Source organism: Mycosarcoma maydis, chromosome 13 (assembly GCF_000328475.2).
Source record: "Mycosarcoma maydis chromosome 13, whole genome shotgun sequence".
NCBI classification, from domain to species: domain Eukaryota; kingdom Fungi; phylum Basidiomycota; class Ustilaginomycetes; order Ustilaginales; genus Mycosarcoma; species Mycosarcoma maydis.
The window spans coordinates 590,908-606,072 of NC_026490.1; the positions used below are offsets into that span (position 1 = coordinate 590,908).

Here is a 15,165-nt window from a genome sequence, read left to right on the forward strand (position 1 = left end):
GATATTTGCTTTTGATTCTATCGTAAGATGGCTGAAAGCTGATGATCAAGTGCAAGCACCGGAACGCTGATGTTGGCGCCCCTTGATACATAGTTAGTAAATGATGTGAGTACTCTTTCGAACATGCAGGATGATTGGCTGTGCTTTCGACACAGCAACCACGAACATCACTTTTTTCTTCAAAACGATGCGGTGCGAGAAGGCAAAAGGGTCTGAGAAAGCGAAGCTCGACTGACCCACTTCATGAGTCTAAGTATGATTCGTATATACACTTTGCTTCTTTCGAACTCTCCATCATCTTTGTAGTTGCAAGGCGAGGTAAAGCCCAGCTATTTAGCGTTTTCCCTGCCTAATCCTGTCCTTCCCCTTGGCCGCTCACGTTTGCGCTCGTTCGGTCCCCATTTGGGCACGCCGGGGCGAGCTCTGAGCTCTCACAGGTCTAGCCGCAATCTCATTGCTTCATAGTATCACCACGCTTTGGACGCTGAGCTGACACGTGGGGCGTTGTTGCGCCAGGTTTTCAGAATCTTGTATCAGGGACAAGAGGATAGAGAGGCTGCGGTTTGGCACTTTAACATGTCTGCTCTTGCGACTGCACCAACGACACGGCACGTGGCACACATGGGTGCATTGGTCAGTATTACTAAGTTAGTAACTCATCCACGTCACCGCCACACACACGCGCCAGGGAGGACGACAGGGTCCCAACGATTTGAGCGCGGGGAAAGCTAACAGGCACGAGGCATTTGGGGGCAATAATCACGAATCACGAATAATTCAGGGTCAATCCGCGATTAAGTTATCTCAAACAGAAGGTACAGCCACATGTGGGCCACCTCGTGATTTGTGTGGTGGCAGGACATTGGCGGTTACTTCGATTCGAAAGCCGTGGCTCCCGCGGCTGCCACGGCTGCCATGGCTCTCATGCACGCGACCAAGGTCTAGGTCTTGCGCCTGCACTCGTGACTTACACGGCGTGCTAGCAACCCGCATCAGCAGTGCACTCACGACTGACACTTGCCTCCTGCTTACCCCAGACTCGCGCACTTTCAGGTCTGGCGATTCAACTCTCTACTGTTAGTAACGCTTTTTGCCTCATACAATCACGAATCACAGTTGGAGCAGTGGAATGTGAGAGCTCCATGTAAGCTGCACTCCCCCGCATATCTACCTCAATTGGCACATTTACGATCTGGCCAAATCACTGACTTGGTCGAAAGCAGCATTCCCGTTTCACGATTCGTGATTTCTCTTCTCCCCAAATCTTTTTGACCAATTTCCCCAACTTCGCCAACCGCCATCAAGCGCGAAAGGTGGGACGCCCCTTTACCGTCAATGGGCTGCTTTGTTATCATCATCTCCTGGACGCAATCGTCTCTTGGCACCATGCACTAAAAGCGTCAGCAACCAATTTCGCCATGGGTGCAAAACGAGGTCTTTCCATCAGCTCAGTAGCTAGCTCCAATACGGAAAGCTGCACGAGTAGCAACAGCGCTATCGTCGTTCCGAGCAAATCACGACGCAAACGTACTCAGTATCGGTCCTGTGACCAGTGCAGAACATCCAAGCGCGCATGCGACTTGTCAGGTTCTACCCTATCCGCATGCTCGACGTGTGCCACGCGTCAGATCAAGTGCACCGCGTATTGGCTCGGTCAAAAGAATCCCAAGCGACTCCGCCCACATTCTGAAGCGGCACTTGTCACACCACCAAGTCCAACCCTTGATAGCAGCATCGCCTCTGACGCACTTGCAGAGCATGTCAAGGGCTGCAAGCTACGCATGTATGTCACCATCTTCGAGTTTCCCTTCTCCCATTGGCTGGCGCCAGGGTGCAATCCCTACTTGCTTTCGTTTGATACGCCTGACGCCGACTCTCCCGAAGGAGAGCTGGCACGTTTCATTCGGCTGACGAGTGGAGCACACGACCAACTCCAGGGTTCTTCTACCGCGCCGTCGAGGCTTTTGAAGCAACTCTCCGTGCTTGACGCTCTCCTTCTTCACTGTCAACTACAGCAACGTGGCATTACAATTGAAGACATCGGGGAGGCCAGACTTCGCAGCATTTACGAGCGCAACAAGGTCATCGATGAGGCCTATACCTGGGCAGCCGTAACGCATGCGTCTCAATTTACCGCCACGGCCGATTTTTTCGCCTCTGGTGCTCAGAGAGCCGAAGCGAGAACCCGATCCCGCACTCTGACTTCAACAGCTTGGCAAAAAGCTCGCAAGGCACTCTTTTCCAATGTTTCTTTCAACAGCTTCCGCAACGCTTTCGCTTTCATCATCTTTGGAATTACGGCCGCCCCTACACTGCACGGAACCGGTCAATCAAGTTTCAATGAGGATACAGCCTTTGCTATCGCGCATGGTCTGAAACTGATGCACGTCCTTTGTCAATCAACCAAAACGTTCCTTGATCTGCCCGGTAACCACTGCAACAAGGCCGCTCTGCACGCACTCCAAGTCGCGATGTGGCTCAACGAAATCTGCAAAGCCGTTCTGACGCCGGTGATCAATAGGTGGCTCAAAGATGACGCCGTCGCCATGCTCTCGGTTGGCTTGGACTCATTGACACCAACACACGACCTAACACTGGTCCGCAATCAGTCTTTCGTCCGTAGCCTTGTCGGAGGTGACATGGGCTACGGCAATCATCATGATGGTATTGTACCAATTGACTGCTTGGCTGATCAGGCATATGTCGACCCATGGACACAGGTTGTCGAACAAGCCCAGTCCAGTCTCATGTCCTCGGCCATCCTCTCCTTCAAGCTTGACGCTTGTGCTGTCGGTCAACTGATCGGGATCGGTCATGAACTTAACGAAGCATCCGCCTACAAGACGCTCATCTGGAAGATGGTGGCCGACCTCGAAGCGGACCCGAGCAGCCCGTCAGCTATTGATGTTGCGATAGCCATCACAAAGCAATGGCATGTCTCGCATGCAATCGTGCTTGACGCAGCTTTAGCCGCCTATGGGCGGCTCGAGCCGGAATCAAAGACCATGCTGGCCTTTGCCGTGCAGCATTCCAGTCTGGGCCTCTTCTACCTTGACGCACTTGCTTCTAAGCTAAAGCGGGATGACAGCCAAACATTACGAGCATGGCAGGCCATTGATGTGGGCAATTTGTCGAGTGCTCGTAGAGTAGCCCAGGTCTGCGCACGAGCGCGGCAAGACGCCCTCGGAGGCCTCACCGTGACTGCGGACCAAGCTGAGATTGAAGGGTGTCGCAACCTTGCTCAAACCTTTCCTATGGGCCAGTGGTGTCATCCTTTCCCCGCGCTCTTCCTGCAAGCTCAATCATGGGCAGCGCATCATCTCCTTCGACGTGCTGAAGAGTGCCCCGAAGACCCGGAGTCAGCCTGGGAATGGATACAGCTAGTGGACGACTGCCTGTTTTGCCTTGACATGATGCATGACAGCATGACTTGTTTCCCGTCGCATGCCCTTGGCAAGATGCCCCTGGAAGGCTTGCTCGAGAGGCGCGCAACCTTCCCCTCATATCAATTCTGATGCTCAATGATTCATCTGTTCGCCGTGATGGTCTTTCACATTTTGTGTTTACTATGTCCTGCATCTTTGCTGTATTGTATGCTTCAACCCAATTTTGTTCTGGATATCCTGTCAATCTGCGAGATCTGAAATCAGCGAGTCGACATTGTGCTAGGACTAGGAGGATTGTCTCACAGTACGATCTGAAGTTTTGAGATGGAGCGTGGTGCTTTTCAAGCTGATTGTCTCCACTTGAAGAGAGGCTAATCCTGACCTTCAATCTAACCCCAACCAGGAGCCAATCCGACAAGAATTCTGAGCGGCATCTACTAACCTGACTTGCGCTCGAGGTCTGTACAGTCGATTCCAATCAGCAACCGTACGCCGCAGCGATACTAAAATGCGTTTTTAAGCCGTAGGGGGCGGATAGTACCCTACATTTATAGTGGCTAGCTTCACATTCGTGATTCAGCTGGCGGCAGCTACCCAGAGATCTGAGGTCAGTAAGACACGGGATCGTCTCGCGTCGCATGCGCGATGCATACACACAAGTGCGCCTTCGTGATCCACAATTGGGCTACTTCGGCTATCGATGCGACCAAAGCTTGGATTGAGTCACTGCCAACATAGAGCTCACTCTACGAGCTTGCTCAAACACGATTGGATCGTCTCAGCAATGCGCCACCTTGGATACTGTAGATCAACAATGACAGCCAAAAGCTGAAATGCACAACTCACACTCAGACAGGGCAAGAAGTGGCTCAGCCATTCCTCTCGTATCATGCCCTTGTGCGCACAGCAACAACAACACGAGGTTACTTTCCTCTCCTTGTCACTATCAGGCTGTCCCGTTTCCTATGGTAACTACGCTGCACCGTAGTGTTGTGTTAAATAGTGCAACGAGGCCCATTTGTCTTTTTAGAATCACTCGTGAGTGGCTATTTAAGCGAAGCTTTCAAGCGTCTTGCGTTTCGACCACCACCACCCTTCTCAACCTCGATCCTGTTACACATTCCAATCCCGCACAACATCGCTCACCTCTCACAATGAGCAAAGACCGCGGCAAGAAGCGCGCCCGCGGTGAAACACCTCCTGTTGGGCCTGAAACGGCCTCAGCACCACCGCCAGTTGATCGTGAACAGCTGATTAGAAATGCACCTTTTCATCCAGCAAATGATTCACCTCGCACCAAAAAAGCCAAAGACTCGGTCAACAAGCTCAAGCAGCTTAATATATGGGTTTCGATTCAACTAAACCATAGCAAGCTTTGCATCCCGGAAGATCCCCTCTTCGACTTCTTCGTCAACCGCATGGTGCAAGACATTCGTGATTCGCAGACCGAGTTAAGAGGCATCATACCTGAATTCAAGAGTATGACAGCCAAATCGCGCCTGAAAACGGTGATTCGCAACGTCTACTCGAATCTCGCCGCAAAAATCGCCTCCTACAGTGATATGGACGAGGCACTGTCGCTTGTGCTTGTTCACGTTGCACATTCTCTGCCCACCCCTATGCTGAGCACACAAGATATCGAAGCCAACGTTCGTTTCTCAGCCCAATTTGGCCGTGACTATTACGGTAATGCGCCAGAGCGCTTCCCCCAGTTCGTCACTGAACACGATCAGATGTTCAACGAGCTTGATCCAGACAAAGGTGAAATTTATCTTCGAGGCACTGCAATCGTCCAGTCAAGCGGCACCGGCAAGTCGCGCATGGTCTATGAATGTCGACATCGAACTCCTCTTCTCTATGTCTGCATCCGACCAATTAGCGCCGATGGATCGGCCATGCAAGGTTATCCCCTTCCTGATCGTGGTGTACGTGCCTTTTTCGAAGAGGCTCAGATGACCCACAAGAATCTGTATGACCTTCAGATAGCCTGCTTTCTCGGCGCTTGGTTCTCAGTGCTTGCTCAACGCCTCGCCGAGCGGCCCACTCAGCAGCAAAAACACGAGTGTCTAATGCAGCTCAACCATCTGGATAAAAACGCTGGTGAGAATCCTCAACGCACTGACTTTTTCCAAACCATTTCCGAGCTTGCTTTTGAAACACTCAAGGTCGCTGACAGGCGCTCGAACGATCAGAAAGACTATGATCCTCTCTTTGACTGCTACATTCGACCGCCGCTCCATCGCCTCGAAAGCGAGATGTCAGGCATTATTGCTCACATGCAATCGCTCAACCCCCACAACATAGCCTCTCCTACGCCTCCCGTCCTTGTAGCCTTCGACGAGTGCGTGGAGCTCAACGTCGATGGAGTGGATAAGGTCAATAATCCACTCAACAGTCTCCGCCGCGCATGGAACTACATCAGTCGACTTCAATCCTCCGCTCGAACGCCAACATTCTGGCTTGTTCTGATCAGCACCAGTAGCGACGCAGCTTGTCTCCTCCAGGACACTCGCTCAAAAACGTCGATGAGTGTCCGGCTTTCGGGGCCACCACCTACCTTTTTCGGCGTCGGATTAGACGCGCTGCTCGCAGAACAGCCCGCACTCTCTCGCGCCTCCGAGGCTTCTGCGGACTCTCACATCATCCACTACGGACGACCGCTTTGGAAGACGTTCAGTCCTAAAAAGCTCTGGAGGATGGCCAAATTCAAGCTGACGTGTAGCGAAGACTTTTCCATCTACAAGGCTGCCCACTGCTTCAGCGTCTTGGCGTCTCGTCTCGCGCTAACCCTTTCGCCGACTGAATCGCCACACTCGGCACTCTTCGCACGACAGAAGCAATTCGTCGACAGCACAGTAGATTGCCACATGCGCATTGTCACACGTGTTACCAGCGAGGGTGTCATGCACGTTGAATCTCCATCAGAGCCTGTGCTAGCCATCGCTGCTTCCAATATCATGCTGGCTCCCTACCTCCAGTCAGCTGAGAAAGCGAGAGGCTACACGTACGCAGACATCCTCAAGAAATTTCAGCAAGAATGCTTGCTCGACCCCGCGGTTCCCTTAATGATGAGCAGTTTCGGAGAACTTGCCTCTCGGATCATCTTGATGGCTGCTTGCGACGCCGTGCAGCGCAAAAGAATCGAACAACCCAAGCCAAAGGAATCGTCGGACACCCAACACGTGGGCGCCAGCATCTATGCCAAGCCCGTGCCTCTCGAAAGCGTTCTTGAGAACCTTGCCGACCTCGACGAAGCCAATCGCACTGCGCTGCGCCAACGCCTTGAAGACGTCTACGATGCCGGCTCGCGCACCGAACGGCATGCGATTCCGTTCAGAGATCAGTAGCAGTCGGCTTCCGCTACGCTGCCGATATGGATCAACTTTACGCATTTCGACGTGCTGCCCAAAGCGATCAACAAGATAACACCCGAATTTCTCTGGCACTGTTGGAAACGTGGAGTAGCCGTGCAAATGGTGCACGCGCAGTATGGCATCGATGGCATCATCCCGGTCTTCGTAGGTCAACTCGACCGGCTCTTCGTTGATGGTTCATCCACCGATGCCTCTAACATCACCCTTGAGCCTAGAGAGGCCGAAATGCACGCTGCGCGCTACATGACCTATGTTGTCTGGGAAGCAAAGAAACAAAGGGATACACAGAGCACCACGGTCCCTGCTAGTTCAGCGCCTGTCGTTGCTGGGCCAGTGATCAAGAGCGCCTCGATGGCACCGCCAAACGAGAAGCCACTGACCGAACAGGCTCTGTTGAGCGTGCTTCTCGACCTTGGCACAAACGCCGGAATTCAGACAAGCGCCAGACGGCTTACGACCCGCAGTGAAGCATATTACCGGTCAACAGTGTCCTCGGCTGTGTATTCAGGGTGTGCTCGGCCCGCACACTTATCCCTGTCTGGACCTTTTCGAGGCCCGTTCAACCTTGGTGGACATTCTGTCGTCTAGCTCTGATCCCGCACCCAACCCTCTCAACAGCATGGAAAGCCCCATGTGGAATGAGCGCATCCACCCCTAGTTCGATTCGATTTCGGCCAATCCTTGATGAGATCTACTCCAAGACTAGCAAGAGGCGAGTATGGACCCGGGCTCAACGCGTGTGTACCCAGCGGAGTGAGCTAGATCCTCACCTTCTCTGGACTTAGGGACAAAGACAACGTTCAACACCATTCTTCAGGTCCCAGGCGCCACCAGCACCCTCGATTCCGTCTGTCTTTCTAACGCTTTCCGAAGCTCCCTCTTGCCTCGCTTTTCGTACGCAATGGGAATGTCCTGTTTCCTTTCCCGTACGCAATGGCAATGTATACGTTTCCCTTTCGCTTCCTTTCGTTTCAAGCTATATGAACCTTGCCCACCACAAAAACACAAATGGAGACCCTCACAGCGCGACAATGACAGGATAAAAACTTCCATCCGCGTCACCGAGCTGGGATGTCTGGGTTTACGAATGTGTTTATTTCTCTCCTTGCCGCCGTATGCGCTTGAATTGGAATGGGAGTTGCTCTCTCCTTGAGATTAGTACATCTGGGTTCAGACGGAAGATAACCGCGACTCGCCCAGTCTCAAGGTATTGATAGCCTTGAGCTCCTAACCCTAGCCCCGGGGGGTTGATTCCCAAGCCTTGGTCCAAGCCTGCATTGTCCTCCGGAGGAGAGCATGCCTGACGGCAGCTTCCTCTCGGTAGTCCGCCGGAATTCTGATTGCATCATCGGCAGCGCTTTGGGCAAGGGTATCCGCCCGTTCGTTCCCCGGTATATCTCGGTGGCCAGAAATCCAGACCACGGTGATACGTCGGGCGGCTGCCATCTGTTGGATGGCGGAGATATCGGGGTCGTCACTGGGCCCCGCACCGATGCGAATGACCGCGGCGCGATTGTCACAAAAAATCGTGGCACCGGCATTGGCAATCCCGTGCTCGAGGGCTTGACGGATGGCAAGCAGTTCGGCTCGGTAGACCGTTGAGCCCTATCCGATGGCCTTTACGAACTACCATGTCTCGGTGCCGGACTGAGCGAAGTACGCGTAAGCTGCCAGTCCGTCTTTTAGGGAGCCGTCAGTGTAGACCCGACGGGAGGGGCTAGCACATAGCGATACGAGGAAGTTGTGGAGTGCGATCGCCTCGTCCTTGGACGGACCGGGAATCGTGCGGGGTACCGGCAGATGCGGTGGGAGTTTGACGCCCCGGCGGGTTATCCCCGATTGGCATAGCTCCGGCCAGTGGTCTAGCCACCGGTGTAAGGCCCCAGGCTTATGGCGGGGCCTCACTGCCTGAGCCCGTGTCATTAGCTTCGAAGTCGGGTGGGATGGAGGGAGGGACAGCCATCGGACGAGCTTATTGCCCGCGGCCCGGCAGAGTGCCAGGTCGACAGGAATGAGCGCGGCTTAAAAGTCGAGGGCAGCGGTGGAGGTGGAGAGGAAGCAGCCGGTGATTCGTAAGGCGGCGGCTCGTTGTAAGGAGATCAATGGTTGAACCGGGGGCGGTACCAGATGGCGCAAGCGTTTGCGATGATGGGCCAGACGCCTACCCTATAGAGCAGTCGTTGCCAGCGGAAGTTGAAGCCCCAGGCGCGGTTTCCCCAGGCCAATATCGATAGGGCCGACCATCGTGAGCTTGGAAATGCATGATATTATTGACAGCAGGCGGCGATTAGCGGCTGAGAGGCAAGATTCAGGGTCCCCAATGGTGTCAAAAAGTCGGTTGGTGGGGCTCAGGGATGATGAAAATAGGTGCAGATAATGGGACGTTGTCGGGAGTACGAGTCTGCTTCTTTGTAAACAGATATACTCAAATTGACAACATAGAGGAAGAGAAGTAAGGTACATCTCGGTACAGGCGCGATTGAAATAGATCGGGGACATTGCCGCAGTTGCGAGCATCACTTGTTCGGATCCGAACAAGCCAGGTCTGCTTATCTAACCCTGATTATATTCCAGTTTGTTAGACCGGCCTATCTGTTCTCCAGCACCTTGTTCCGTCGGAGCGCATCTTTCAGCAAGGGACGGAGTGAAGGTACAGACGCGATCCATCCACACTACTCACACCATTTTTGGTGAGGCTCAGAAATTCGAATCACTCGTACGGGGGGTCACGTTCGTCGCTTAACAGCTAAATAAGGAGGAAGAAATGATAAATCCAAGTTGCCTAACTCAGGGAGAGAGTCGGTGCCGAGCTCCCAGCCGTGGCCGTAAGGGGCACGGGCGGTCGAGCGTCGCATGAAAGCGGGGCGGAGTGCGCGTAAGAACGTGTGAAAGACATAACAAGACGGGACAGGAGAGGAGTTGAAGATACAATGGTCAACCAAGACTCTTTCGGAATGGTCTCCGCAGGATCAAAAGAAAACTACGTGCCATCACACGGAATTTCGGCAGGATCGAAGATCAACTACGTGCCATCACACGTGGTTTCTGAGATAGCCCTCGCCTACTCTGCAAGAGTCTACCACCGAAAGGCACACAGGCCACGCCCCGCACAGAGCGAAGACGAGACAGAAAGTGGAGATAGATGTCCCGAGTCGCAGGACGAGTAGTAGTTCACAAAGACATAATTATGCTCACTTTGCATGTAATCTCGAGTCCAGAAAATCGAAGCGATCTTTTCACCATTTTCTTCCCTTCAACAAACTGCCAAGAATCATCACGGGTCTTTCCCCCCTAACTATTCTGAAGTGTAATCCGCATAGAGGTCACGGCAGGATGAGAAATCGTGATTCGATGCCTCGGCAAATCATACAACTTATCGTATGTATATATATATACTCACGACTGTAGTTAACTTATCTGAATTTACGGTTTACTATCACGATCCACGATCCGATCCACGATTTGTGATTCGATTGATGGTGAAAGATTCACGATGATGCACGAGTGATTGGCGTCAAAGCTTTTTAAGCACAACCTTGTTTCCAGGCAAGTTGGAATTTCGTGTTTCCCGTTTTTGACAAGCACGAAGCGCGAAGGTGTCAGTCGTGAATCACGAATCACGAATAATGTCACATGTTGCAGCTTGAATTCTCCGCGGTGGAATCGTGAATCGCGAATAGAGAGAGCTTCAACCCTGTTGGTGTGGCGTTTAAGTGTTCTGAAATGAATCACGAATCTGTAGCTCGCTGCAATCACGAATCACGAATCACGAATCACGAATCACGAATCACGAATAACTATCTTGAATCACCCGCGCCATGCAAGGGGTCCCTGGCTCGTACCTCGCTTCCACCAAGAGGCAAGAAACAGGACACTAGACACACTCCACCACCTTCACCACCAACCAAACATCAAGATGGAGACCTATACCATCAAGACGCCTCGACCCTGATTGTCGACTTGATCTTCGCCCACAATCACCATCTTCCTCTGCCGTCGCTGCGAAGCGCAGACTCGACAGCAATCCAACCAATGTCGCTTGACCGCTTCGTCCTTATCGTGGCGTTGTTGCTGACGCTCTCGGCGGTCAACGCCGCGCTTCATACATCTCGGACGATTGTAGCAACACGCCTGCAACATTGTCTCTCTCAAGCGGGCATCGACTTCATCTCAGCCGAAACTAGTTCAGCAGAGGTCTATTACCAAGCATCTGCTTCGGACAATGTCGTCTTTCACTACAATCCTACGTTGATCGCTTATCCTAATTCAACATCTCATGTGCAGCAGACTGTGCTGTGTACATCTAAACATTCTGATGCTGCCATCGCTGCGCGAAGTGGAGGTCATTCGTTTGCAGGCTTTGGAAGTGGTGGCAGAGATGGGTCGGTTGTCATCGATCTCGCTCGTCTCAACTCTGTTGCTTCACATCCAGAGACGGCTACCGTCCAAGTCGGTCCTGGTGCTCGTCTAGGAGATGTAGTAAAAGGCCTGTGGCATCAAGGTGGTGCTCGCCGCGCCATGTCCACAGGCACATGTGCCGCCGTAGGTGTCGGTGGGCTCAGTCTCTGTGGCGGCTTTGGACCCATGTCAAGAAAGTGGGGCCTCACGACCGACAATATCCTAGAAGCTGACCTTGTGCTGGCCAATGGAACCATGGTCACCATCTCCGAACACACACATCCGGATCTTTTATGGGCGATACGTGGAAGCGGCTCATTCTTCGGAATCGTCACTCGCTTCCTGTTCAAATCATACGACGCTTCGAGCCCTGTTGTCTCTTTCGAGTACCGATGGACACCGTCTCTAGACAAGGCAGACCAAGCCGTCGCAGTTATGCTGGCAGCTCAAGCCCTATCCCTACAACGAAAACTATCCAACGATCTCGGCCTCCACGTTCAGCTGCGCAAGCCTTCGCAGAGCGACCCGCAACCTTCTGATGGTCGTCCAGTGTCAATCGAGATCAAGGGCATCTATCTCGGTCCAGTGGCGGAATGGGACAGGCTTCAAGCAAAGCTGAAAGAAGAGCTCAGCTCTAACGCTGCACCGCAGCCAGACACCGAACTTGTGACAGTTGGCAGCTACCTCGAGCTCATGCGAGATTGGGATGACTTTGGTAAGGGTGAGCACAAACTCGACACTCAAGCGATACACAAGCAGCATAATAACTTTGTCACAAAGTCGTCACTCACTCTAGAACGCAAGAAGGGCTTTTCCAAGCAAGCTTTGCGACCCCTCTTCGACTACTTATGGGAGACGAGCTTGACAGCGGGTCAGGACGTGGAGCTACCGGACGGCAGGCATGTCTTTTGGGCCTGGAACATCTACTTTGAGCTTTTTGGTGGCGGAAGCCCGGCTCATGCCCAAGAGGCTGCCAAACAACGGAGCAGCTTTCCGCATCGCGACGGCCTTTGGCTGATTCAATCTGCCGTCGGTACTCTCGCACACATGGATCTGGCTCGCTCCGGCCATGCCTATGCCCGCCAGCTCGATGCACACATCAATCGCGCCATCGAAATCTCCCGTCTGGGCCGCGGTGGCTACTCATGCTACGTCGATGCCGAGCTAGAGGAACAAGAGTGGAAACAGTTATACTATGGCTCTTCCATACCGCGCCTCGAAGCTATCAAAATGCAGGTCGACCCAGACAATCTGTTTCGCAACCCGCAGACGCTGGGCAGCCGCAAAGAGATTCAGGCGAGGCGGTACACAGCGTAGCACCGTCAAGTGTCAGACGATGACACAGCTCTTCGTCGGCTGTCACAGTTGAAAAATACTCTCACGAGTTCTCCATAGCGACATGCCGTTGCCTAGGATCTTGTCTCTTGCAATTCTGGGTCAAGCTCCTGTCTCGGTCTTTGCATCGGATATCATCATACTCAGGATGGCTACCAACCGCATCGTCCGCCTCATTGCGACAGGTAAAGAGCTCTGCAGCTTGTTGAGTGTAGTCTAGCCCGTCTCAACCTGTCGATGCTCGCCAGGCTCGGGAGTTGCAAGATGAAGCATGGTATCAAATGTCTTGCGCTGCTGCCTTTTGCGACAACACGCTAGGAGATCTGCCAAAACACTGTTCCGGCTTCTCAGGCTATGCACCCTCCTAAACTTCGAAGTGCGTATTAGCAAACGTAGTCGGAAGATGATTAGAGTGGTAAAAACTCCCACAAACCTGATCGATTCGGGGATATGTTGACGGCGATGATGCTGATACAGGTAAAATCTCCGAACGAAGCTGACGACTCTCATTGCTTGCTGAACGAACGGATCGCGCAAAGAAAGCCCATAGACGCGGGCTGTGAAGCAGGAAGCTTCACGGCTTTCGGGCGCGAGCTCATGCTCGATTGCGAGTTTCATCACCGATGGGATTCATAGTGTAAACCAATCTTGACAAGCAAACGTATCTTTAAAGAAGGCAGTTGCAGTGCATGTACGATTCTCCCATGCAAAGCACGTTGTTGCTCCCGGCTTGCTTGCCACCGTTCAGCGCTTGAGGCGTATAGCGTTGATACCCAACAAGGCCGCCAGGTAGAAACTCTCCGACTAAAGGCCTTCCAAAGGGTTGGATGCAACGTGACCAATTTCGTCAAGGCAGACTGACGAACTATACTTGATCACGGATAACGCCCCGCGAGCCCACTACCATGGCCAGCACCTACGCCATCACGTTTGTTGGTCAGCACCTCAGCCGCCTGTAAGAGATCGACAAGACGGGCAACTCTGGGCTGCTGCCGATTGTGCATGGCTATTCCAGCAAGCTCAAGGCAGTCTGCACCAACGAGTCACTGGCCGGCATCGAGCGCTGTCGTAGGAGCATGGGCGGTCACGGCTTCAGCCAAGCATCTGGCTTTGACTTTGAACGCAACCAGCCCAATGCTGGGCTCATCTATGAAGGCAAAAATTCGATGCTATTGGCTGGGCCTTCGGCCCAATTTTTGATCAAGCAGCTCCACGAGACGCGCAAGCGCAAGGGCAAAGCTATTCGACCTGAACTAGCCTATCTCGAATGGATCTCCGGGGCTTCTGGAGCGGTAGAAGACATCTCGAAACGGATGCAAACCATCACTGCAGAGCAGTTCGAAAAGCCGCGTGCGTTGTTGGACCTGCTTGGGTGCCGAGCGGCCCTCCTCGTCAATAGACTTGCTCAGCACCGCAGCGAATCGCACAGTAGGGAAGATGGCGTGTACGAGCACATTGACACAAACTTGGCCGTCCGTGCCTCTACTGCTCACGGCGTCTACTTGCTCGCCTACGCATTCCACGACCTTGTCGAGCAACTCATGTCCTCGGACGCCACGTCGACCAAGGTGCGCTTCGGCGTGTCTGTACAGCACACACACGTTGCGGCACTTGACAGCCTACTGCGCTTCTACCTTTTGCAAAACTGCCTCCTTTCCCAAGACGCCCCGACGGCATCGGCCGCTTGATTCGCGGAGAGAGCAGTGTCATTCACTGAACGGGCAAGGCTGTGAACTTGCACAATCACGATCCAAAGTCCACGATGTGAAGGGAACAAGGTGAAACCCACAATGAAAAGTCCCCCTTGTTGTTACCTCGTCGCTTGTGGAATGAGACAGGTTTTTGCTGCAGCCCAAATACCACGTAACGGGAAGCGTTGCGATCTTTGAGCCGTGCGAATAGATGGCGCCACCACAAAGCCTTGCTGAGCCGGCATATATTGCGCTGCAGGCGGCTCAAAACCCCACCTCTGTCTCCCCTTTCAGGGACACAGTGGGTCATTCCATTCAGGGAGTATAACAATTAACGGCCCCTCTCAGGTTTGGGTCTTGTAATTGGAATGAGTACATTTCAACTCTCTTAACGAGGAACGATGAGAGGTCAAGTTTGGTCCAGTCCAGGTATAGCTCACCTATTGTTTCCAAGCTTCGAAAAGCATGCTCAAGCACTATGACAATGTTCACATGGATGTGTAGTGTGCACGGCGGCAAGGAGAGAAAGAAACACATTCGTAAGCCGAGACATCGCTGCTTGTGACGCGGACGATAGTGTCCACCCAGTCAGAGCCGTACGCTTGAGGTCTCCGTTGTGTGGCGGGCAAGGCTCGAACAAAACGCAACGTAGCGAAAGGGAAAACATGTGCATTGCAATTGGGTACGAAAAGCGAGACAGGGGAGAGCTTCGCAAAGGGTCAGAAGAGAGATGAAATCGAGTGTGCTGGTGGCGCCTTGGACCTGAAGAACCCGTGTTGAACGTTGACTTTGGCGATGACCCTAGAGCAGGGAAGAATCGAACTCACCCTAAATGGAATCCGACTCGGGCTGGATGCGCTCATTCCACATGGGCTTTTTGATGATGTTGAGAGGGTTTGGTGCGGGATCAGAGCTAGACGACAGAATGTCCACCAAGGTTGAACGGGCCTCGAAAAGGTAGAGACAGGGGTAAGCATGAGG

At 53.0% G+C, this 15,165-nt stretch overlaps 4 protein-coding genes across 4 annotated transcripts; all 4 read left to right on the forward strand.

Moving 5' to 3' along the window:
* Positions 1-1,418: 1,418 nt before the first annotated feature.
* UMAG_04688 (uncharacterized protein) lies at positions 1,419-3,515 on the forward strand (the record flags this gene model as incomplete). The annotated part of the gene is made up of 1 exon (XM_011392655.1): positions 1,419-3,515. One exon carries the CDS (start codon positions 1,419-1,421, stop codon positions 3,513-3,515), a length of 2,097 nt encoding a protein of 698 aa, XP_011390957.1.
* Positions 3,516-4,540: 1,025 nt separating this feature from the next.
* Positions 4,541-6,733, forward strand: UMAG_04689 (uncharacterized protein; the record flags this gene model as incomplete). Its single annotated transcript, XM_011392656.1, has 1 exon — positions 4,541-6,733. One exon carries the CDS (start codon positions 4,541-4,543, stop codon positions 6,731-6,733), a length of 2,193 nt encoding a protein of 730 aa, XP_011390958.1.
* A 4,059-nt stretch (positions 6,734-10,792) lies between these two features.
* UMAG_11765 (uncharacterized protein) lies at positions 10,793-12,475 on the forward strand (the record flags this gene model as incomplete). Its single annotated transcript, XM_011392702.1, has 1 exon — positions 10,793-12,475. The coding sequence occupies one exon, from the start codon at positions 10,793-10,795 to the stop codon at positions 12,473-12,475; it is 1,683 nt and encodes a 560-aa protein (XP_011391004.1).
* Positions 12,476-13,569: 1,094 nt separating this feature from the next.
* UMAG_11766 (uncharacterized protein) lies at positions 13,570-14,181 on the forward strand (the record flags this gene model as incomplete). The annotated part of the gene is made up of 1 exon (XM_011392703.1): positions 13,570-14,181. The coding sequence occupies one exon, from the start codon at positions 13,570-13,572 to the stop codon at positions 14,179-14,181; it is 612 nt and encodes a 203-aa protein (XP_011391005.1).
* Between the last annotated feature and the right edge of the window lie 984 nt (positions 14,182-15,165).